The sequence below is a fragment of the Camelus dromedarius genome, chromosome 12 (genome assembly GCF_036321535.1).
Source record: "Camelus dromedarius isolate mCamDro1 chromosome 12, mCamDro1.pat, whole genome shotgun sequence".
Lineage (NCBI taxonomy): Eukaryota > Metazoa > Chordata > Mammalia > Artiodactyla > Camelidae > Camelus > Camelus dromedarius.
The window spans coordinates 10,296,043-10,321,855 of NC_087447.1; the positions used below are offsets into that span (position 1 = coordinate 10,296,043).

At 38.9% G+C, this 25,813-nt stretch overlaps 1 protein-coding gene across 1 annotated transcript; it reads right to left on the reverse strand.

Moving 5' to 3' along the window:
* Nucleotides 1–4,874: 4,874 nt before the first annotated feature.
* MS4A5 (membrane spanning 4-domains A5) lies at nt 4,875–24,818 on the reverse strand. The gene is made up of 5 exons (XM_010987061.3): nt 24,666–24,818; nt 18,536–18,664; nt 16,141–16,197; nt 15,011–15,163; nt 4,875–4,988 (listed from the first exon to the last, which is right to left on the reverse strand). Exons 1-5 carry the CDS (start codon nt 24,816–24,818, stop codon nt 4,875–4,877), a joined length of 606 nt encoding a protein of 201 aa, XP_010985363.1.
* Between the last annotated feature and the right edge of the window lie 995 nt (nt 24,819–25,813).

A 25,813-nucleotide genomic window follows, 5' to 3' on the forward strand; every position in this document is an offset into this window, starting at 1 on the left:
GGCTTCGCCCCAATTACTTTGGTTTAATCACACTTATCAGAGCCAGAGGATATACAAAAAAGTTTCTGCTGTACCAGGAGGTTTCACTTCTTGAAAAAGATCCCAGGGGACTGCCAGGCGTACTTTACGCTGCCTTAATTAGAAGAACTTTGCAGCCCCCACCCTGTACGCAGGTGTGGATGTTGGGTCCCCAAGGGCAAGAAGGGCTCTAGAAATTCTCCAAAGATGGGCTGGTAGGACTTTTACCTTTTTATGTTACTTTTAGGAGTGGGTAGGTAGGGAGGAGGCAGCCGCGCAGAAAGACTCAAGCATCATTAAGCCCACACCCTTGAGACTGTTGTAGGTATCTGTCCCCAGATAATGTCCTCGTTTGACCACACTTAGGGTTCCACTGGGACCCTGTATGTCTCATGTGGATTTTAGTAGGAATGGCCTAAAAAAATATTTTAGTGCTGTAGAGCATGTCCCCAGAAGCTTGAGGCAAGAGTTCCATATTCTGGGATATCCATTGAAATAGCACTTTTTACCTCCAAGCCCACCTTTCTCTCCATCTGTCTAGTTTTCTTGTGTCCCCCTCTTTCCAGTCTGGGCTGGAGCCCACTGTGAGATCAAGTGAGGAAATGGAGGGAGCTGGTGGCCAGGAGAGTAAAACATGTGGGATATGAATCAAAGAAAGTTTTGCCCAGGATAGTGCATTCCCTTCCCAACCTCTACGCTCATATGTTGGGTTTTCCATTACTTTTTAAAAATTAAAAAAAAATTTTTTTATTGGAATACAGTCAATTTCCATTACTTTATAATTTCCTTGTCCATTGCTTTGTTTCATTAGAGACCCAGGGTGGTTGTTAGAGAATTGTTTGTCTCATCTAAAGGACTGAAATATGGTAGCTCTGTTGCTGAATCTGAGGTTATTTGTAACTTCTCTCTCATTCTCTCCTATTTCTCCCTCTGCCTCTCTTTCCTTTAAGATGGTCTGGAGTCAGAGGTTTAGAACCAATGGTAAAAGTCATTCTGGAGAGGCTGATTTTGGTGCTACAGAGAAAAAAAAAGCCATCTCCCCACCATTAGAGCAGTTCATTCACAGAACAGACTGCCACTTGAATGGAGAACTTGCTGTCATCAAATATCCACAGGTAGAAGCCATGCGATCACCTCTCACTGATGCTCTGGTGAGGAGGTGGGTGGAGACATACGATCTGCCGTCTGTTTAGGATTCTGGTTGTGGGTCTGTGGGAACCTGCTGAAGTGCTTGGGTGCTTGGTGGTAGGGACAGTAACTACGTAGGGTCTGAGCTGTGGATGATTTTGAGGCCTGAGGTTTGAGTCCAGGATGATGGGTGATTAGGGGAGGGTGCCTTCGTTTTACCAAGTATGAAAGAGGGGTTAGAACTTGGCAAACGTGTGGCATTAATGAGGTTGGATTGGGGTTGGACAACTGGGTTTTTCATATCCTTTTCTCTGTGTAGGTTCTGTTTTTCCCAGGTCTGTCTTGGGGTGTTTGCTACTCTGGTTTTGTGGCTGGTGAGATCGTAGGTGGCTCTAAGCTTGAACTTGAAATTATATAAATAAATAAACTTTCACTTTGTCTTTGTCGACTTGGATTGATTGACTGTTCAGTGCTAGACTGTGTTGAAATCCTACTATGATTTGTATTTGTCAGGTGCACTTTATTCCATCTTTTTTTTTTCCCTCTCTGTAACGTTGGAGCATATTTTATTAGGTCTATCACCACGCATTTAAAATTTGTCTCTCTGAATTAAACCTCGTCATTGTCTCGTGGCCTTCCTGCTTAATGACCTCTTTCTAAAAGTCTACATCCAAGTTTATCAACTGACCTTTTAATGTCTGCATCATAGGTCTTTTATTCCCCCTACATCCTAACATTCCTGTTTTTTTTTTTTTTTTAATCCTTGAGGCGTTTTACCTTTCTTATGAGAACTACATTCTACATCATAGCTGTTTGTGTCCTTGTCTTAGCCATTGGTCTGTATGTCCCTGGAAAGCAGGGCTGGTTTTTCTGATTGCTGTGTTCTCGGTGGTGAGTGAGAGGCCGTGGTCCTGCTCTGGTCCTTTTGCCCATCTGGATTGGGTATCGCAACGCTATCCAGTATCAGGAAGTAATACTATGATGTGTTCCCAACTGTTCAGCAGGGCATTGGCACCCAGGATCATCTGGTGTGGAAGGGTTTTGGTTTCAAAGAATTGGTAAGGGAGAGGCAGAGGTGAAACGAAAAATCTTATTTTGAAAAATACTGGGTTATATATTGGCAAATCCCAGTGTTGTGTTGTACTTATAAAAATAATTATGACTAAGGAAAATATAAATTTGAGTACTTAGGGGCTTTGCAGTTTATGGGGTCTTCTTTCTGTTTTGAGGGACCACCTTACATTTTACAAAAAGTAACATTAGTTAAATATCTGCTTATATGCCAAGCACTGTTCATATAGCACTGTAGGATTGATTCCATTTATAATTATGGAAACCAGAGTTCAGGAAATGGGGGAAATTGGCTACAAGTCACACAGTAAGTGATAAAATGTGATGTTTAGGAAGCAAGAAAACTTCAATTATACATTTAAAATAAAACCTATAATTTTCTAAGTGATTTTTAAGTTCCAAGCACTCACAGAAGCAGTTCGCAAATGTTTCATTTAAGGCTCACAGTAAATGCATCAGGTAGGTGTTAATGATTACCTTTTAGTGTAGGAAATTTAAAGCTCACAGAAGTTAAATACTTGTTCAGGTCCCCCAGCTTTAAATTGCAAAACTGACATTTAAACCTAGGTCTGACTTAACAGCCCTTACCATTAGGTGATGGGCCACTCTCCCTTAAATACATCTCAAACCCCACGTCATCAGAACTTCACTCAGATACCAGATATTTTTCATCAGAACTTCACTCCCCCATCCCCTGTCCTCCCACCTACAGGCCTCTCTCCTTCTAGCTTTTAGCAGAAATGAAAGCCTGCTAGTTTATTTGAGTATGCTAAGTTTTTTTCTATTCCACAAGAAGCGTAGAGTAATGGGATTTGGAGTTTGGAATCTTGATTCAAATCTGGGTTCTAAATCATACTCGCTAACTACTCTGAGCTTCAGTTTTCATGTCTGTGACATGGGCCCATTACATCCATCTCAGAGGGCGGTGGTGACAATTCAGTGAGATGATTGAAATAAGATCTCTAATACTTTGCAGGTATTCAGGCAATGGAAGGCAATATAACATAAGGTAGCTGTTCTCAAAGTCTGGTCTGGGAATCCCCTGGAGTCCTTGAGACTCTTCTAGGGAGTCTGTGACCTCAGAGCAATTTGCATGGTAACACTCAGGCCTTATCTCCCCTTTTGGTGGGTTTATAGGGGTAACATCACAGGCTACAGAACGTGAGACTGAACGCGAAAGGAGCTAAGAGAATCCAGTTGCCTTCCATTAAGTGAGAGAGAAGCGGTGGTTTCCAAACTTTGCTTCACTTTGAAATCACCTGAAATCTTAAAAAAAAGAAAAAAATCCATGTCCGGCTCTCAGCACATTCTGATTTAATTAGTATGTGGTGCATTGGGGTTTATAAAATTTCCTCAGGTGATTTGAATGTGCACTAAAGTTAAATGGGGATTTGGTTGGCAGTCTGTACAAAGTTTTTTGTTAAACAAGATGAGTAAGTTCTAGAGAGCTGGTGTACAGCCGAGTATTTATAGTTAATAATACAGCATTGCGCCCCTGAAAACATGTGAAGAGGACAGATCTCACGTTAAGTGCTTTTACCAAAAAACAAAAGTAACAACAAAATCCCACAAAAGAAACAAGGAAAACTTTGGAGGTGATGTCTAGGCTAAGTACCTTGGTTATTATAGTGGTGGCATCGGGACATACGATCATATTCAATGTGTGCAGTTTTTTTTGTCTATAAACTATAAAGAAAGCTAAAAGATAAAAATAAATGAACATCAAGTAACCTAAAAAAAAAGACATTTGCAAAGCTATCTGTCAGAGCTACTCTCCACACTACATTTTTTATTTTGGAAAATATAGTTATTTTAATAAAAATGTTACTTGTATTAATGTGTAATGAGTCTTGAATAATTCTTAAGAATGTGAAGGGGTTCTGAGACCAAAAGTTTGAGATACGTTGGTATGTTGGTCCAGTGGGTAAGACCTTGGGATCTGGGATCAGACTACCTGTTGATACCATGACTTTGCCACTGCAGTCTTTGTGACCTTGGGTACATGACTTACCCTCTCTGTGCTTCCGCTTCCTTGCCAGTAAAATGAGTGTACTAATAAAATTTGCCTCTTAGAGTTTTTGTGAGATTAAATGAGGAATACCCCTAAAGCACTTAGCGTGGCGCCTGGAATATTATAGTGGCTTCCCCCATATTTGTCCTCATCACTGTTGCTATTCTAGTTGTTGTAAGTGACCAGCATTGATGAGTGTAAGATTTGTGGGGCAAGCCATTCTTCCAGCCAACCCATCTTTCCACACAGCAGTGGAACAGGAGCCCCAAGGGAGAGTCTCTTGGAGAATCAGCAGGAGGTGTCTTGGACCTGGTCTCTCCATCCATGTGCTGGGCTTTCGTTCATTTCTCTGTTTGGACAGTGACAACCAACCCTACAGTGCTGTCCTTTTCTTCAGTGAATGCATGACTAACAGAGGAGTTGACACCACGGAGACTGTGTGATTTGGGGAGAGGAGGAGATGGCGCTGCCAAGAGGCACGATGTGTTTTATTAGCTACAATGTTTCCAGACCCCACTCCCTTGAGTCACTTCTCTTTGCCTCCAAGAATCGCCAGCCTCAAGATTATGTTCCTCTTGGCTTTTCCTCACAAGCATAACTCATCGCTCAATAATATTATAACACATCTTTATTCTTGCAGTGCTATTCAACAGCATTCCTCACAATAGTCACTACCGTTAACGTTTCCCCTCAAAATCGAGAAAGACAGAGAAATGACTAGTTCAATAATGCTGAAGGCCATCAGCATAATCAAAATTCCCTGTAACAGAAGAAGAAAAAAAAAAGAAGTCACAGTGTTAGCACAGTAATGGCTTTCTGATGACAGAGAGGTGGTGGTGCCCAGGTAAGGACAGCTGCCCCACGTGTCTACAGTGTATCCGAGGCTTAGGGAGCAAATTCGCGGAGGCTCCTGGGAGCACGCAGGCAGTCCAGCAGAGCACACCACAGCATGGAACAGCATATTGTCTTCTTAGAGAAAGTCATCCAAAATCATCTACTTTCTAAATTATATGTAGGAAGTAACTCCGTTTCATAAATACATACAATACAAAGAAATAATATTTAAAAAGTGGTCTCTTGAAGGAGAAAGAAAAGAAGTTAAGAAAAACACGAAAAAAAAGCAAAAATAGAAAAGGAAGGGGGAGGATACAGCTCAGTGGTAGAGCACATGCTTAGCATGCGCGACATCCTGAGTTCAATCCCCGGTACCTCCATTTAAAAAAAAAAAATTAAAAACAAAAAAAGAAAAGGAAAGCAAAAAGGGGAAAAAAGAAAACTATGGGCTCAGAAAAAGAGGAACATGTAAAAATAAGCCAATAGTAACTTCTTGTGTCCTTTTTGTCACCACTAAATACCTGTAAAATCTTTCTGTATTTTGACAACTAAGAGCACATATAGGGACACACACCTTGTTAACAGCCCAGAGGCTGCACGCACTAGTGTTTTGCTGGTGAAAGTTTGTTAATATTAATATGGTTAACATTCTATTCTATGACCATATTTGTCTGCGTATTTTGGCTACAGGTTGAAAAGCTTTATCTTAAAGTCCCATAGTATCTCATGGTGTAGTTACCATAATGCATTTATTCTGTAGTGACAGGAAATCATTTATTTCCTCTTTCTTCTCTTCTTTTCTTTTTTGTTTGTTGTTTGTTTTTACCACCCTGAGCAATGCTACAATGCACGTCTTGCACACACACCCGTATACATAGGTGGCCTAATTGCTGTGGGGGTAGCTTCCTGGGCTAAAGGTATGTGTATCTTTCACATAAGTGAATGTTTCCCTGCTTTCCAAAATGGTGGCAGCATTTCACATTTCTACCACTGCACAAGAGCATTCTTCTCACCATTTTCCCTGTCTGTGATCATTTTTATAATTCTTTAATTTTTGCCTATCTAGTGAATGTAAATCTTAATACATTGCTAATTTAATTGGCACTTCCCTGACTACTAATGAATTTGAGCATCACCTGGAGTATGTTTGGCCGCTACATTTGCATTTTTGTAAGCTTCTTCCTCTTAATCTTTTGTTTCTTTTTTTTTTTGTGTGTTCTTGATTTTTTGTCACTTACATTTTTCTCTTTGTATATAAGAACATTACAACTTTGCTGTCACCTACTTTAAAGCTATTTTTCCAATTCTTTTACCATACCAGAGTTTTTATGTAAATATGTGTATTTTACCCCATTTTTGCTTCCTAGACCAGGTATATTCAACATCTTCATCACCCCAGTAAGTTCTCTAGTGTCCCTTCTTGGTTGATCCTCCTGCTCCCTCCAGAAGGAACCACGATTCTGATTCCTAACACCCTTTATTAAGTATGCATGCTAATTTTTGTGTCTGAATTTGTTTGTTGAGTATGATGGATTGACTTTCACCTGTGTTGCTGCATACCTCAGTATTCTGAATACTTTGAATAATCACAGTTTGTTCAGCCACTGTTATTGACAGACATTTGACTTGTTTCAAGCTTTTAACTGTTATGACTAGATTTGCTATAACCATTCTTGTATATATTGCTGAGACATAAAATAAGTCTATATTTAATTTTGTTAAAAGCTACCCAATAGTTTTCCAAGGTGGTTGAACCATGTTACACTCCCACCAAATTGTCTAAGAATTCCGGTTACTTCCCATTCCTGTCAACAATTGGTTTTTCCTGTTCTTTTGATTAAAGATATTCTGGTGTGCATGAGTGGTATCATAATTGTGATTTTAATTTGCAGCTCTTTGGTAACTAATGATATTGAGCACATACTTAACATGCTCACTAGCTACTGGTGTATCTTTCTTTGTGAAGTGCTTGTTCAAGTCTTACTCATTTATTTTTTGGTCTTTTTATTACTGATTTTCAGGAGTACTTACTGTATTCTGGATATGGGTCCTCTGACAGATATATATATATATATTGAGATTGTCTCCCATTCTGTGGCTTGCAGTTTCACTTACTTTTTAAAAAATTGAGATGTAATTGACATAGAACACTGTGTAAGTTTAAGGTGTACAACATGTTGATCTGATACATTCCTATAGTACAATATAATTACCATAGTGTTCGTTAGCTGACCTTCTGTCATGTCACATAATTATCATTTCTTTTTTTGTAATGAGAACATTTGAGATCTAATCTCTTAGCAACATTGAAGTACTGTTAACAGTAATCACGATGCTGTGCATTAGATGTCCAGAACTTCTTCATCTTCTAAATGTAAGTTTATACCCTTTGACTAACATCTCCCTTAATCCCCCTCCTCCAGCCCCTGGTAACCACCATTCTACTCTGTTTCTTTGAATTTGGCTTTTTTAGATTCCATATGTGGTGATATCATACAGTATTTGTCTTTCAATATCTGACTTATCTCACTTAGCATAACGTCCTCAAGGTCCTTCCATGTTGATGCAAATGGTAGGATTTCCGTCTTTCTCACGGCTAAATAATACTCCATTGTGTGTGTGTGTGTGTGTGTGTGTATACATATATATATAAAGAAATATATGTGTGTATATATATATGGATAAAGAAAATATGGTGTGTATATATATATACACACACACACACACATATATATATACACACCATATTTTCTTTATCCATTCATACATCAATGGGCAGTTAGGTTGTTTCTAGGTCTTGGCTATTGTAAATATGCTGCAGTGATCATGAGGGTACACATATATTTTTGAGTTAGTGTTTTAGTTTACTTTGGAGAAACACCAGAGTAGAATTGCTGGATCATGTGGTAGTTCTATTTTTAATTTTTTGAGCAATCTCCATACTGTATTCCATAGTGGTGGTGCTAATTTACATTCCTACTAACTGTGCACAAGGGTTCCCTTTTCTTCACATTCTTACCAACACTTGTTATTTCTTATCTTTTTGATAATAGCCATTCTGACAGGTCTGAGGTGATATCTCATTGTGGTTTTGATTTGCATTTTCCTCATGATTGAGCATCTTTTCATGTACCTGTTGGCCTTTTGTATGTCCTCTTTGGAAACAAATGTCTACTCAGATTCTCCACCCATTTTTTAATTGGATTTTTGCTGTTTTTGCTGTTGAGTTGTATGACTTTTCAAAAATTATAATTTAGATATCAGCCCTGTATCAGACATACTATTTTGTCCTATTCCACAGGTTGACTTTGTATCTTGTGGATGGTTTCCTTTGATGTGCAGAAGCTTTTTAGTTCAATATTGTTCCACTTGTTTATTTTTGCTTCTGTTGCCTTTGCTTTTGATGTCAAATCCAAAAAATCATTGCTAATACCAATGTGAAATAGCTTACTACCTGTATTTCCCTCTAGGAGTTTTATGGTTTTAGGTCCTACATTCAAGTCTTTAATCCATTTTGAGTTTATTTTGTGTATGATATAAGATAGAGATCCAGTTTTATTCTTTTGCTTATGGCTGTCTGGTTTTTCCCAGCACCATTTACAGAAGAGGTTGGCCTTTCCCTATTGTATATTCTTGATTCCTTTGCCATAAATTAATTGACCGTATATACATGGGTTTATTTTGAGGCTGTCTATTCTGTTCCATTGATCCATCTGTCCATTTTTATGCCAATACCATACTGTTTTGATGACTGTAGGTTTGTAATATGGTTTGAAATCAGGAAGTATGTGTTTTTTTCTTCTCAAGATTGCTTTGGCTATTTGTGGTCTTTTGTGGTTCCATACAGATTTTAGAATTTTTTTTTCTGTATTGGTGAAAAATGCCTTTAGAATTTTGGTAGGGATTGCATTGGTTTGCTCTGGGTAATATGGACATTTTAACAATATTAATTCTTCTAATCCATGGGTAGGGGCTGTCTTTCCATTTCTTTGTGTCTTCTTCAATTTCTTTAATCAATGCCATAGTTTTCAGTGTGCTAATCTTTCACCTCCTTGGTTAAATTTATTCTCGTGTACTTTATCTTTTCTGGTGAAATTTTAAATGGGATTGTTTCCTTAATTTTTCTTTCTGATGGTTTGTTATTATTGTGTAGAAATGCAGCTGATTTGTTTATTGATTTTGTATCCTGCAACTTTACTAAATTCGTTTATATGTTTTAACAGTTTTTCTGGTGGAGTATTTAGGGTTTTCTCTATATAATATCATGTCATCTGCAAACAGACAGTTTTACCTCTTCCTTTCTGATTTTGATGCCTTTCTTCCTTTCTCACACCCTCCCTGCCTCCCTCCTTTCCTTCCTTCCTTTCTTCTTTTCCCTTCCCTTCCCTTCCCTTCCCTTCCCTTCCCTTCCCTTCCCTTTCCTTCTCTTTCCTTTTTACTTTCTAATTGTTCTGGTTTTATTGCATAGGACATACACTGTATGACTTTAGCCTTCAGTATTAATCTGTAATTGTTTTATTTATGAATATATAGTCATTTTTGTTGGTATGTGCTATAAAAATATATATTCTGTTGTTGTCAGGTGTAGTAGACTAAATATATCTATTAGCTCTAGTTTCTTATTTTTGATGATATCATAAGCATTCAGACCAAACTCTACAGTTCTTCAAACATTTACCCCCTTCTCAGGTAAAACTAAAGCCCTTAGCAAACACAGATAGCAAAAACACCATTTGCTTCCTTTTCTACTTGTATGTTAATATTGTCTGGCATTTTGAATACTTTATTTTTAAGCCCAGTATGTATTATTATTACTGTGTTATACAAGCAGTATTCGCTAGTATTTGTCCACATGTTCTTCACTGCATCTCATTGTGCTATCATTTCCCTTCTATTTGGGGTTCATCTTTTATTATTCTTCTAATGTGGGTCTATAGGAGACAGACTGAGTTTTTTTAATCTCTGAAAATTCTTCATTTCACCTTCATCCTTGTAAGATAGTTTAATGGACATTGATAGGTTATTGGTTGGCAGTTGTTTTATTCAGTACATTGAAGACGTAGTTCTACTGTCTTCTGTTTTTTTATTGTTGCTTTTTGGAAGTTAGCTGTTAATCCAATTGCTTCAGCTTTTTTCTTTTTAATTTTCATAGTCTTTAATTCTTTTTGGTTTTAGTTACAATTACTGAGAATTGAGAAATGAAACCATGATTTGAAAAATACCTGTACCCACCAAATTGATAAAGTGCACCAAAGCATGGCGTGTAAGACTACTATTTAAGTTCAAGGTTTTAAAGTAAGGTTTTTCAGAGCCTTATTATTATTCAGGATAAGACCACAGAGAACTGTTTCAATGGCAATTTTATGTTAATTCATGTTTTCCAAAAGTAAGACCGTTGACTGTCTCAGCAACTATTCTGCTTTGCAAATTTAACAAGTTCCTTCCTAGACTACTGTTACTCTCCCCTAAAGCCATCTTATGACTAACTCCAGCTGGGAAACCCTATTAGTACACTTCCCTGTTTTCCCCTATTGAGCCTGACACTCTGTGCTCTCTCTTGCTTAGCAAATCCAATACATTCAGTTTTTAATTGTCATAGATTTTCCTAGTGGTCTTTGAAGGTGCCAGGCAGTCATGGAGGCCCCAGAGAGGTCTAGCCAGAACCCTCACCACTATGATCCTGGTCTTTTGATTCATCTAGTGCCTCTTCCACGGGATCCCTGTGATATCCTCCCTGTCGGGTGTGCACGGCCGTGTTGGTGAGGTGAGTATAGCACTGCTCATTGATCAGGGTTTATTTATTTGTCCCAGGAATCTGGTCTCCCAGGACTTTTTCATTACCTCTTCAGATTTGTTGTTTTCTTTTTCCTTAGTGAAGGCCTGCCAAAGCTTTGCCATTAACCATCCTGTCTGCCTATCTGCCTTTTATCTATATTTTTGTGTTTCTATGAGAATAAGTGACAGGATAGGAGTCATTACAGATTTTGTAATTCTGTCTTCTTAGCCAGCCACAGGGACTAATAAATAAAAGATCTCTTTGACCAAAATCCATTCTGGGACCAACTGTCTTGGTTTACTCATTAAAATCTCCTAACAACTTTTTAAAGTCTTGTCTATATGTGAGAAATTTCTGTTGGAGAGATTCTTTTTCACATTTTTCATCTGTCAGAAGCAGCTGATTCCTTATGTCAGCAGGCAGAGGTGGATTTTCCAGAGTTCTCATTCTTCCTAACATCTTCTCACTTCCTGTTTAGTCGTTGACTAAATCCTCAGAAATTAATTCTGTGTTATGTTTCAGTGCATGATTTGACCCCCGTGCTGATCATACTGATTATTTAATAAACTTGTCAGTATTGTCCGCTAGCAGATATGGACTACTTTCCCTTGACAACTGTTTATCATTCTTGGTCACCTTGGGCAGGAGACTAGTTATTTTGGAAACATCATCTGAGAAAGAGTACACTTGAGCCTTGTTAGGTAAGATCTTACTAAAACCACCACCACTATCACGTACTTATTACTGACCTTAAGCTGCAGTCCTCTAGAAATTCTCCAGAAGTAAGTGGTCCAAAAGATAGGACAGCTGACAGATAAAGTGGCCCAAGCTCCTCAGAGTTAGCAACTAAGCTGGTTCCACTCAAGACTATTGGAACCAAGCTACCTCCCCTCAAAATGGCAGATGCCATTGATGGCCATGTGCTTATCCTCTTGGCCGTTTTCTCTTCTCTGTGGTACTTCAAGGTGGTAGATTATTGGTAGACGACCATACTAAAGTGGTACCACCAAGACAGTCTTCCTTGAAAATTTGTATTGTTGTATTTCTTCATTCACTCTTGCTGACAATAAAGGACAAACTCCTAGGAAGACACAAACTATTGAAATCCCAAAGAAATAGAGAATCTCAATATACATATAACAAGTAATTTTATAACTTCCTACAACGAAAAACTCAGGCTAAGATGACTTCACGGGTGAATTCTTCCAAATTTTTATAGAAAATTTAATACCATTACTTCACAAAATCTCCCAAAAAGTCTAAGAGGAAAGCATATTTCCCACTTCATTCTGTAAAGCCAGTATTAACCAGTCACAAAAATCAAAGACATCACAAAAAAGGACAACTACAGACCAACATCCCTTATAAATATGTATGCAAAAATCTTTAACAAAATACTAGAAAACTGAATCCAACAACATTCAAAAGGGATTATGCACCATGACCAAGTGGGATTTAACCCAGAAATGTAAGGTTTATTTAAGATTAAAAAAAACAATGAAATATACCATATATCAATAGAATAAGGATAAAAAAATATGATCATCTCAATTAATATGAAAAACGCATTTGAAAGTCTCATAGTGCCAGAAAGTATGGAAATGCTAAAACAGACAGCTCCCCTCCCCCACAACACACAGAGGTAAGTCAAAGGGCCACAGGAGCCAACTAAAAGAGTTCCCAATGGCTACAACTGAACAATTTACACAACAAAATAGTTTTAGATTCCAACCCAAAGTGTAAAATAAATACCTATAAATCTGTACTGAAATAAATACATGATTGAATACATAAGTGAATAAGTAAGTAATTAAGTAGAAGGAGAATAGGCAAATCTCCTATTTAGAAGAATTTCAAATAATTTACGTGGATACTCTATCCTCAAGGAGTTGGAGCCTGACTCCCTACTCCTTAACTGTTGGTTGCACGTAGTGACTTCATACAAAGACTATGATACAGAATGGGTTGGGGGTGGAAACAATAACTTAAGATACAGATATATTCAGTTTATGAACATTTGTTAAACTGTACACTTAACTCAGAGTTTTAAAAGTTAAAAAAAATATGTCGAACACCGTCTTTTTGTAGACACCCTCCTACAAAGGCTTCCAGATAAGCATAAACCCATACCCTGGAGGTCCCTGTCATCCTTCCTTCCAATTATTATCCCTCAGAAGATAACTCCACTATTCTAATTGGTTTTTTTTTCTTTAAAGATAATCCATCTTTTTCCACTGGCTGTTTCCAACTTTTCTTTTATCTTTTTTTTTCTACATTTTCCTTGTAATGTGTCAAGGTGTCTGGGATTCACTGGGCTTCTTGCATATGTGGTCTTATGCTTTTCATTGGTTTAAAAATCTATCATTTTCTCTTTCTCCTTCTCTCTGTAAATATTGTAGACTTTTTCACTGTATATTTTATATCTCTTATTCTCATTTCTGTATTCCTTGTCTCCATGAAATATGATTCATTCTGATCTATCCAGTGTGTAGTATCAAATATGGCACCAAATTTGGTAGGAGTTTCTTGAGATTGTTGGACGTTCTTCCCTCCAAATAGCCTTTGGTTTTGCTTTTGTTGGGTGCTAAGTACATCAAATATCAAGACCAAATTCAGGCTCGACCATTCTTGGCTCACCCAGTTTATGTTATCAAATGTTAACACCCCAGTTGGGGTGGAGGGTGGGAGGAGGTTGTCATGGGGTCTGATATGGGGCCATGATTTCTCAAGGACTTCTCTCTTTCTTTTTTCACTCTGTTCATCAAGCTGCCTCTGCTGTTATGAGGCAGAGTACTTTGTCTTTTTGCCCTTATCTGAAGAGTGCAGTAATCTTTCAACAACCCAGTGCAATGTTGGGAATGTCTTTTCTAGGTCTTTCTACCTTGAGTGGACTCTGGGCTGTGGCTTCTTTTTCCTTCATTACCCATAAGCTGGGAGTCGGATTCCAAAAGCACAACACTGACAAATGGCCTCAAGGCATAAGCAGCTTTGTTGCTCCTTGGTGGCCCACTGACAGATTCTAGGTTAGGCTTTCTTGTAACAATTGATCTAGGAGTTCCAGTTGACTTTTCAGCTCTTCAGTGCTTTTAAGGTGTTAAAAATTTTTTTAACGTAGTTTTTTTTTATTATTGAAATATATTTGATTTACAATGTTGTATGAGTCTCTGGTGTACAGCATAGTGATTCAGTTATACATATATTCTTTTTCATATTCTTTATCATTATAGATTATTACAAGATATTGACTATAGTTCTCTGTGCTAAACAGTAGGACCTTGTTGTTTATCTATTTTATATATAGTAGTTTGTATCTGCAAATCCCAAACTCTTAATTTATCTTCCCCACCACCCCGCTTCCCCCTGGTAACCATAAGTTTGTTTTCTATGTCTGTGAGTCTGTTTCTGTTTTGTAGATAAGTTCATTTGTGCCATTTTTTATGTGACATTTTGCTTTGTTTTCTCAGGAGGGTTGCTCCAAATAGCTCAATTTACGATTACCAGTCTATCTTCTTTTCTGCTCAGCTTTCTGTAGTTCTGGTACACCCAAATACTCCATATTACTTAGAATGTGCCATATGAAATATTTTTCTTCTATTAAGACCTCGTTTTCCTTAGGTGATTAGTTTTCAGCTTTCTCAGTAATTTTTGATGGGTCTTGTTGGCTAACTTTTTCCTCTTCATGTAGACTCATATCTTGTACATTCCTTTATGCTCATTTTAGTGGTATTTTGGAAAGAGCAGAAATAAATGCATATTTTCAATCTACCATGTTTTATCAAAAGTCCAGTCTAAATATTAAAACCAAAACCAAAACCATAAAAATACTCCATACATGATTCTAATGTACATCTGGGGCTTTGAACCATTACCATACTGCTATTCCTGCATTTTTCTTTTAGTATATCACTGTCTTTTGATTATATTTACTGGTGTGCATGTTTCATCTCCACTACTCATCTGTGAATTCCTAAAAGTGGGGGTTATAATGTATTTATTTTTCAGTTTCACAATGTCTGATGTAATGTCTGTCAGGTACTGTGATTTCTGTAAATGTTTGTGAATAAAAGAAAATACATGTGTCTGCAGCATTATTTGGATGGTACTGATTGGGTGCTAGTAAGTCTTCATGATTACACCTGTTACTCCTCGCCCCCCAAATGCAGGATACTTACAATGAATAGGGTGGTAATCGCCTGACACTGACTGGCTTCTTCAGAATAGCCACAAAAGTAGTGTTGATCTAGAATGAAACCAAATGTGAGGAGGATGATTCCAGCTGTTGCTGCCAGGGCACTGAGACAGTTCATTGTTCGACTCATCGTCACCTGAAAGAAAATAAGAACATAAGGCAGTGACTCAGCCCCGCTGTGGAAGCAGTGGAAGGTGGGGAAACTGGACAGCAGGATTTTAGTCCCAATACTGCAGGGCCTCGAAGCAGCTGTGTGAGCTGTGTGATCTTATATGAGTCACTTTACCTCTCTGGGCTTCAGGTCCTCATCCACAGAAATGAGAAGATCCAGTGAATTTTAATAGCCCTTCCATTCCCCGCCCCGCCACTGTGTCTAAATTAGCTCCCATTTAAATGTGGGTGGGGCGCACTCTGGACAAAAGAGATGCTTAGGGGTTGGCTACATTACATTGTATTTTGATGCTCTGGTAAAAAGTCATGATCTGTTTATATTTTTGTTTCATGACTCTGCTTAATTAAGCATCGTATTTCTTTGCAATCTTTATTTCTTCCTGAAACCACCAACCCACAGGAGATGTCTTTTTCTGAAAATAATTTGTTGGCCTATTAATGAACAGTGAATGTCTTTGATTCTTTGAGCAAAGTAAAAATATTCTGCTTATAACTCACTGGTAAGTTAAAATTTGTGTTCATTAATGCTGTATTACTTATTTTGAGCTTCTGCTTACAACGTGGAATTAGGTTGTCTACACAGCGTGCCTATCATATGAGTCAAACCAGTGCCTGCCAAAGTGTCGAGTGTGCAGTAGGTACCAAAAATACAGAAAGAATGAAAGGGAGTTCCTGGAATATTGAGTCATCCTGGAATACCAACTGGATGACTAACTTGAACAAATCATTTATTCTCTGCCACAGTGTCTAAGAATTAAACTAGATGACTCTTCTGGCACTAATGCTTTAAATTCTATGAGAAAAAGAAGCAAACGCTATTGGTTGGTATCAGTACTTGACAGTGGAATTAGAGTGGCTTACTGATTTTCCAAATTCATGTTCAAGGCTAGAATGCAGTATTTCAAAATTATGCATTTTTAGTAGAGGGGCCATATAACTCACCAGAGTTTCTGTGGTTTTTCTTTCCAGTGCAACTAGAAAAGCTCCAGAATTAATGAACTGTTAAGAAAAATAAATATCTTAGTGACGGACATGGTTAGCTGATGTTGAACAATTTCTCGCAGATTAGACCTCTACCTGCTTTCTTTCCCACACCCTTCTTCCAAGTTCACATCATCCTCCGGACAGTGAGCAGGGTGAGATGCCTTGTATGACTGTCCACAAACGCACAGTGGACAAAATTCTGGACCTGAAATTTGTTTTAGTCTTACCTATTTATTCGGACATGAGAATTTTGTTTTTAACCTTAGTGGGCTTCAGTTTTCTCATCCATCCTCCTTTTACAGCTACTGTGAGAAATCACAGCGTCAAAGCTACTCAGCTTTGACGTCCTGAGAAACTAGTGTCAAGTCAGCTTACAACCAATCAGGTTGGATTCCATCGTTCTTAAAAGAAACCTCCTTCACACCCACCTGCGGTCCATTGTGTTCTCTTGGGTGAGAGCATCGGTGGAGCTGTGGCAAGTATGCTGGAAACTGGAAAAAATCCCAGTAAGCTTCACGGAGGCGAGTCATACTTGGTAGCTCCATTGTGTAGTAGAAACTTCCAATCTGATTACAGCACATCCATTTTAAAATTTCTAATCCTTTGACTGGCATTTTTGAGCTTCATCCCTCCACTCACTCTGTGTGCTGAACTCAAAGTTCTCAGAAGAGAAGATGTTCTCCCACCCCTTCAGCCCTTTTGCCCATGTTTCTCCTTCGGCATCAGCAAGACATCCCTCCCCCTTACACCCAGATCTTCCCCCTCTCTTCCTCTGTGTGTGTCCTCACCTGATTAACCACGCCTCCTTTAAGACTCAGTCAAGCTGGAAATGTGTCTGGGGAACCTCACCTCTGTGCTGTGGCATCTTCCTGTAGAGGTAGCTGTGTGTCCCTCTGTCACCACTCACCACACCACATGGTAACTGTCTAATACTCTCAGCTGAGACCTTGAGACCAGGGACTGCCCTTCTCTGAATCCCCACATGCTGCCCATTCTCTGCTCTGAGTCTGATTCTCCGATACTAAAACAGATGCTAAAACAATGTTCATTGAATGTGATTAAGTAAATGCTTCTGTGCAGCTCAGAGGTCCATCTAAGAAGCCTTCCCTGCTTCTTCACTTCTTAAAGAGTAAACTGATCCTTCATCTCTGCGTATATAAGCACTTTCTGCACCTCTGTGATATCACGTATCGATTACCTTGAAATGACCTGTTTGCATATTTTCATTCTTGCTAGACTTGAGAGCCCTTTGAAGGAAGGGCTCATGCAGTATTATTCTCCTCTGTTTGTTTTTCTCCCCAGTTTTATTGAGATATAATTAACATGGAACATTGGATAAGTTTAGGGTGTAGAGCATAACTATATGACTTACATATGTCATGAAATGATTACCACAATAAACATTCATCCATCATCACACATAGGTACAAAAAGAAAAAAGGAAAAAGAAAGCAAAACAAGAAAAAATTTTTGTTCCTGGGGATGAGGACTTTTAGGATCTACACTCTTAAAACATTTCCTCTTATCACTGCAACACTGTTAACTACAGAATCACGTCATACATTACATTTTTAGTACATAATTTATCTTATAACTGGAAGTTTGTGCCTTTTGACCACCTTCATCCAGTTCCCTCCCACCCCCTGTAATGACAAATCGGACCTCTTTTTTAGATTCCACATGTAAGTGACATCATATGGTATTTGTCTTTCTCTGTCTGACTTATTTCACTTTGCATAATACCCTCAAGTTTCATTCATGTTGTCACAAGTGGCAGGATTTCCTCATTTTTTAATGAATGAGGAATATGTAAACTCTATATATATCTCACAGCTTCTTCATTCATTTGTCCACTGACGGATTGTTGTTTCCATGTCTTGGCTATTATAAATAATTCTGCCATAAACATGGGAGTTCAGATATCTCTTTGACATAGTTTTTTTGTTTCTTTTGGATATATTCCCAGAAGTGGAATTTCTGGATCATATGGTAGTAATTTTTTGTGGTAACTCTATACTGTTTTCCATAGTGAGGGCCCATGTATTAGTAACCTTTGGAGCCTCATTGCCTTTCTCTGTGTATCTGGCTTATAATAAATAGTCACTCATTTCAAATGAAATGAATGGACAATTATGTAAAATCTCAAAGAAAGATTCCCAAAGGAACCTCAAGACCCAGTGATTGAATACAAGTAACTCTGATGAATTAAATTCATCAGAAATAATTTCAACAAGGTAGAATTTTAATTTTTCAAAGCATGTCATACAACTGGATGTAGCTCATTTCATTATTAAGAACTCCCTAATATCCCTATTGGCACGGCTTCAGACTGAACTTGAGTGACTCTACTCACCAGAACGGAGCTCCAGAATGGATATCCTGAAACAAATATAAAGGGAAACCTTGGGTATGGGTTTTCAAAGGTGAAAAGTAAAATGATTCCAAAAGAAAAGTTCATCAGTCCGAACAGGATCTGGATAGTCTGTAAACAGAGGAAAAAGTCATGGTGAGGAAAAAGCAAAATGGTGGGTTTCCTTTTTGAAAATTTAGATCTCCTTTTGGTTAAAAGGATCTGGCAGTTACTCTATTTTATAAAAAAGGGAAGGATAGTAGAAACTTCTTTATGATGACAGTAGAAGCTTCTACAGGTAGTTTCTTGACACCTTTACCTGGTATTTGGTCTTAGGTAAAATGTTCTGAATCACTGTACCTGAAAATGTAATCCGTGGACTGGCAGCATTAGGATCACCTGGGAATTAGAAATGCGAACTACCGGGCCCCGTCCTGTACTTACTTCGTAGGATCTCCAGGGTGAGGCTGAGAAGTCTGTGTCTTAAACTCTCCAAGCATCAGGGAAATACAAATGAAAACCACAAAGAGGTATCGCCTCGCATCTGTTAGAATGGCTATCCTCAAAACGACGAGATAGCAAGTGCTAGTGACGATGTGCAGAAAAGGGGGTATCATTGGTGGGAATGTATCAGTATGGAAAACAGTATGAGGATTCCTCAAAAAATGAAAAATAATACAACCACATGACCCAGCAACCCCACTTGTGAGTACATATCCAAAGGAAATGCAATCATTATTTCAGAGAGGTATCTGTGCTCTCATGTTCATTGCAGCATTATTCATCATAGGCAAGACATAGAAGCATTCTAAGTGTCCATTGACAGATGAATGGATGAAGAAGATGTGGTGTATATATAATGGAAAATTTTTCAGTTGTAAAAAAGAAGGAAATACTGTCGTTTACAGCAACCTGGATGGACCTTGTGGGCATTATGCTAAGTGAAATAAGTCAAAAAGAAAAGACAAGTACTGTATGATCTTTCTAAAATCATTGAACTCACAGAAATGGAGAGCAGAATGGTGGTTGCCAGGGACTGTGGGGCGGGGGACATGGGGAGATGCTGGTCAACGGGTGCAAACCTCCAGTTACAGGTTTTGGGGTCTCAGGTACAGCAAACAACAGCACAGTAATTATGTGAGGTGAAGGATGTGATAACTAACCTTATTGTGGTAAACATTTCGCAGTTTATACATGTATCAGATCATCACATTGTACGCCTTAAACTTACACAGTGTTTAATGTCAATAATATCTCAACTAAAGCTGGAAAATAAAGCCCTCCAGTTCTTTCGCATATACATGGTTTGAGAAACACTGAATTCCAAATCATCGTTCCAGCCTGGCCTCAAGCAGAAGTGAACTGTCAGAAAATCCTTCTGTGGACAGCCAGTCCTCTGAGCCCATGGAGGTACTGTCACCTCCCTGGACCCAGAGCACTCCCCGTCTTTTCTACTTTTTGTCTGGTTTTTCTCCCTTTGCCACACTCGTGATGCCTTACAGCACCCAGCTGTGGTTCGACGACTGCTAGGGAAGGTTGATGAGAATGATGTGAATGGTGGTACACAATGTCTGAGTCTATGTCCCCGCCTTCTGTTATTGTCAGTCCACCTTCTCAGTCATTCTTACTTGTTCCCATAGCAGCGGTCCCCTTTAAGTAGGTGAGTCGTAAATGATACCATTTCCCTCCACTCCAGACCCACGTTGTCAGCTCTCATCAGACACCCCCGCTTGACTGTCCCGCTACCACCTTGTATTCAGTATGCTCAACAAGTTCGCTTTTCTCCCTTTAAACCTTGCCTTCTTTCTACCTTCTCTGTCTTTATTTTTAGCTCCATCTTTTTCTTAGGCTTGAAGCCTTAAGGTCAACTTCTGTCCTTCTAATGTCCTTTGGTCCCCAACAATAAAAAAGTAGTAAAGCTTTCCTCTTCCCTTTCCTTGCAAAATCATAAATGTTTGGCTTTTTTTTCCTTTCATTTTTTTCCATTGTGACCAATGCTGGGGCACTTGTTTCATGCACCCTAAGCCCCTCCCGTGTGTCAATACAGATGTTCCCGGCCTTTCTCCAGCTACAGTTGACAAGTTTCAAAGAAGCTGGATGAGGAGAGCCCAGCCCCTTGTCTTCCCTTCTTGAGAGAGTTCTCAAGGCGAGCACACATTCTCTTCCGCTTCTTGGTGCCCTAAACCTTCTAGGAATAAATACCGCTCTTGTAATGGGGAAGCCTGATAGTTGGGGAGTACATTCAGCTCAGTAGCCACTACCCATTCATCTAAATGGTTACAATTGCCTTCTGACTGGCCTTTCTGCACCAGCCTCCTTAGTCTCTATTCCAGCGTTGTGCCAGTGTTGAAGTAAGACTGCAAAACAGAACTTCCATCCAACGTTGTTTGAAACATAGCTCCCCCATCTAGTGGTCATCAAATTCACTCAGAGAAGTGTGCAAGAAATAATTTCTAGCCCCCCACCCCTTCAGAACTGCAGTTCAGTACTTTTGGAACGAGGCCTGGGGACTTGATACATATTTTATAAAGCTCCTTAGGTCATTTTATTGACTTTACAGATCAGAAACTACTTGTCTCCATTCTGAAACTTAAGTAAGGAAGGAATGTAGGATTCTTGGCAATCAGGCCTCCAAAATACCTTCCTGTTGTTTTCCCCCCACCCCTTAGTATTTTTTTGTATTTATTGACATCATGGTGAAATATACATAAAATTTACCATTTTATTTAAATTAACAATCTTTATTTTTGAAAGGAGTTTTAGGCTCACAGGAAAATCAGGCGGAAAGTACAGAGGATTTCCATATGTCCCCTGCCACATTCCTTCATATCCTCCCCCAACTCTCAGCAGCCCCTGCCAGAGGGAGGGGTACATGTGTTACGACTGGTGAGCCAGCACTGACACATCATTGTCAACCAAGGTCCGTAGTTTACACTAGTCTCCACTCTTTGTTTTGTATTCTGTGGGTTTTGGCAAATGTAAAATGACATGTATCCACCATTATAGTATTGTACAGAATAGTTTTCTGCTGTAAAATATCCTCTTTTCTCCACCTAATTTATCCCACCTTCCCCTCTTCATCTCCTGGAAACCACTTATCTTTTTATTGTCTCTATATTTCAGCTTTTCCAGAATGCCATATGCTTGGAATCATGTGGTTGGTAGCCTTTACAAGCTGGCTTCCTTCACTGAGCCATGTGTGTCTAAGCGTCCCCCGTGTGCCCTCACGGCTTAATGGCTCGTTTCTTTTTAGGGCTGAGTAATAGTCCATTGTGTGGATGTACCACGGTTGATTTAATCCATCCTGTTTGTTTCTTATTTTGTATTTTTTAATCCTCTCACACCTTTTAAGCCTAGCTTGCTTTCTGCCAGCTCTCCTTTGCCGTCCCCAAGCCATGCTGCCGTGAACTCTTGTTCATGGTTCTTTCTTCATCTAGAACATTGCACCTCCCTCCACTCCCTCGTTAAATTCCATCTCTTCTTCAGTGTTCAGACTTGCCATGATGCTGTGTCATCCCTTTTAGCAGGAAGTAACTGTTTCCTCTCTGGTTTCTGCCACCCCATCACCACCACTATCTGTGGCTGTTAGTAGATACTGCATTGAGATGTAGTTATTAATATTTTCATTTCATTGACTTTAAATTATGTGTTTACTCTCCTCAGTGATAGAAACTAGATTGTATTTATTTCTCTAACCCCACTAGTGGTTAACATAGTTTCTTGCACATGGTTCAATACATATTTGTTAAAATATTTTGCACTCTTTAGCAGAAGTTTGCCTACCATAATATTTGAATAGATGCTAAAGCAGTTTAGACTGATGGCCCTGTTCTGCATGTCAGTGGGCCATCTTTCTCTATAAATCTGTTTTTTTTTTTTCCTGAAAAAAAATTTCTTTCTATTTTCCATTCTCAGAGGCTGTAGATAAAAACGATAGATATTTTCTAAGATATGGGCAGTATTATAGCCTCAAACATACCTGGAATTCTGATGTTGTCTGAAAGGAGGATTGGTAAATAAAATATAATTAATATTAATGAAGTGGATAGATGGATGAATGGGTAGATGAGGAGTTATGGTACTAAGGGGAATTTCTGTAAAAGCCTCACACAGAAAAATACCATATCATGTTGTCAAACTGAAGTCTGATTTTTCACTGGGAAAATATAAAACCACAGAACTCAGTAACCCAGGGTGTAGAATTTGGTCTGTTGACTTTTATTTGGTTTTCTCTTTCCTTTCTTTTTTCCTGAACTTGACTGGAAAAAATCTTATCAGTGGTCAGTTTGAAGATTCTTACTTTGATGGTCACTTTTAAGAGCCTAGGGACCTTGGCTTATTCATTTAATATTTTCCTTTCCATAGAAGCATGTAAATCATTGATATAGAAATGTGATACACACTTCCCGAACTGAATGGGAATAAAAGTTGGAACTACCTTAAAGCATTGTACTGTAAAATACAAGAAGTCTGACAGCCTTCCTTTAATCCTTTCTATCTCCTTCCCCTTAGTTTCAAAATGCCAGTTTTCCCTTCTAAGGTGATCCATACCCACCCTAATCTCCTTATCAAATGACCACTTGGCCACACTTTTCGTGTTGTCTTCCCAACACTCTCAGTTTTTGCAATATGGATAGGCTGAGAATTTTCCAAATCTTTTAGTTCTGGTTACCTTTTGCTTAATATTCAAGTCATTCCTCTCCTTGCATTTTACTGTAAGCAGTCAGGAAGAGCCAAGCCACTCCTTTGACACTTTACTCAGTATCACTAATTACCAGAGAATTGCACATCAAAACTACAATGAGGTATCACTTCATGCCAGTCAGAATGGCCATAATTAAAAAATCCACAAACAATAAATGCTGGAGACCGTGTGGGGAAAAGGCAGCCCTCCTACACAGTTGATAGGAATGTAGCTTCGTATAACCATTATGGAAAACAGTATGGAGATTCCTTAAAAAACTAAAAATAGACATCATATGATCCAGCAATCCCACTCCTGGGCTTATATCTGGATGAAACTCTAATTCAAAAAGATGCATGCATCCCAGTGTTCATAGTAGCACTATTTACAATAGCCAAGACATGAAAGTAACCTAAATGTCCATCAACAGATGACTCAATATAGAAGATGTGGTGTATACACACACACACACACACACACACACACACAATGGAATGCTACTTAGCCATAAAAAATAATAAAATAATGCCATCAGCAGCAACATGGATGGACCCAGAAATCATCATTTTAAGTGAAGTGATCCAGAAGAGAAAGAAAAATACAATATGGTATCACTCATATATGGAATGTAAATAAATGACACAAATGAAATTATTTATAAAACAGAAACAGACTCACATACATAGAAAACAAACTTAAGGTTACCAGGAGGGAAAGGAGAGGGGAGTAGAGGGGATAAATTGGGAGCTCTGAATTAGTAGATACTAACTACTATAAATAAGATAGATAAGCAACAAGGTCTTACAGTATAGCATAGAGAACTATATTCAATACCTTATAATAGCCTATAATGAAAAAGAATATGAAAAGAATAAATATATGTATGTAACTGAATCACTATGCTATACACCAGAAATTAACACAACATATAGACCAACTATATTTCAATTAAAAAAAAAGTCTTCTAGCCTCTACCCATTACCCAGTTCCAAAGATTATTCTACAGTTTTAGGTATTTGTTATAGCAGCACCTCAGTTCTTGCCAATTTCTGCTGTCTTGGTCAGTTCAGATTGCTATAACAAAGTACCATAGACTTGTAAGCAACAGAACTTTATTTCTTACAGTTCTGGAGGCTGGAAGTCTGAGATCAGAGCATCAGCATGGTCAGATTTTGGTGAAGACCCTCTTCCAGGTTGCAGAGTGCTGACTTCTCTGTTGTATCCTCACATGTTGGAAAGAGAGCTAGCTAGCTTTCTGACCTCTTCTTATAAGGGCACTCATCCCATTCATGAAGGCTCCACCATCATGAACTAATTACCTCCCAACGGCCCCACCTCCAGATACCATCACATTGGGATTATGGTTTCAAATATGAATTTTGGGAATAGCAAACATTAAGCCCATAATATACCCTCAGTCGAGTCTACATTGGGGCAAATCTTACTTACCCCTAAGATTTTCATTTTTTTAGTAAGTCGTTTTGGAAAGGGCATAATAGAGTCATAGGTTGTGGCTGTATGGTCCGTTGACTGAAATTCGGGAACAGTGATCTCTGGAGGAAATACCAGAAACACAGGGCTGTGTGCAGTGTTTGAATTCATGATCGTGTCGTTGATATTTTGAGGTGAAAATCTGCTTTGGTTGATGCTTCCGTCTAGATCATGTTCTCCTGTACCAAGGCTGTCTGGAGCACAGGCATTGTTGTGCCTTGTCTTGGAATTATAGAACCATCGAGTCACAGAGTCATGGAATCTCAGGGCTGGTTGAGATCTCAAGAAGGTTAGTGAGTAAAAGGCCCTGAACTGGGGGTCGGAGGACCTGACTGGTGGTCCTGATTCAGTCAGGAACTCACCCTAACCTTGGGCAAGTCACACCCTCCCTCTTGGTTTCAGCCTCCTTATGTATCCGTTGATCTTGTTGGACTAGGTGATCTGTAAAGACATTTCAGTTCCCAAATAAATGAGTATTTTGAACATTTGACCGTGCTGACAGTTCTGTGGGTTCTGTGGGTGGTTCTGCTGGTCCAGCTCAGCTCAGCTCTACCAGGGTTTCTCATGCATCTGTGGTTAATGAGAGGAGTGCCCAGAGCTAGGTGATTTCGTGTGGCCTCAGTCACGCATCTGACTGTTGGCAGACTCTTGATTCTCCTCTGATGCACCAATGTTTCTCAAAAGTCTGCTGACTCATGTGTGCTAAGGTCCCAATGACCTAAACAAATGGCATAGACAACCCAGATTCAAGGGGTAAGAAAAAAGATTCCACATCTTTAGGGGAGGGTCTGTATGTCGTATCGCAGCACTGAAGGGAGGGGAAGAGTTGTGTCCACTGAGACACTGTTTTGTCATCCTCTGTTGTTCCTTGTTAAGATCAGTTCGTCCTAAACTGAAAATCCTGATGTGCAGCATCTAGCCACTTGCCAGTTAGAACATTTTATAAGACTACCCCCCTTACAAGTCCTTTTCTCTGAATTTACCTTCTAGCATTCAGTTTTCCATGGGCATAGAATCCTAATGGTGAGCGTCCTTTATGGAAATCCTCTGACGTTGGGCTAGCGTTCTCTGAGTTAAGCAAACTCTATTCCAGATACTTTACAATG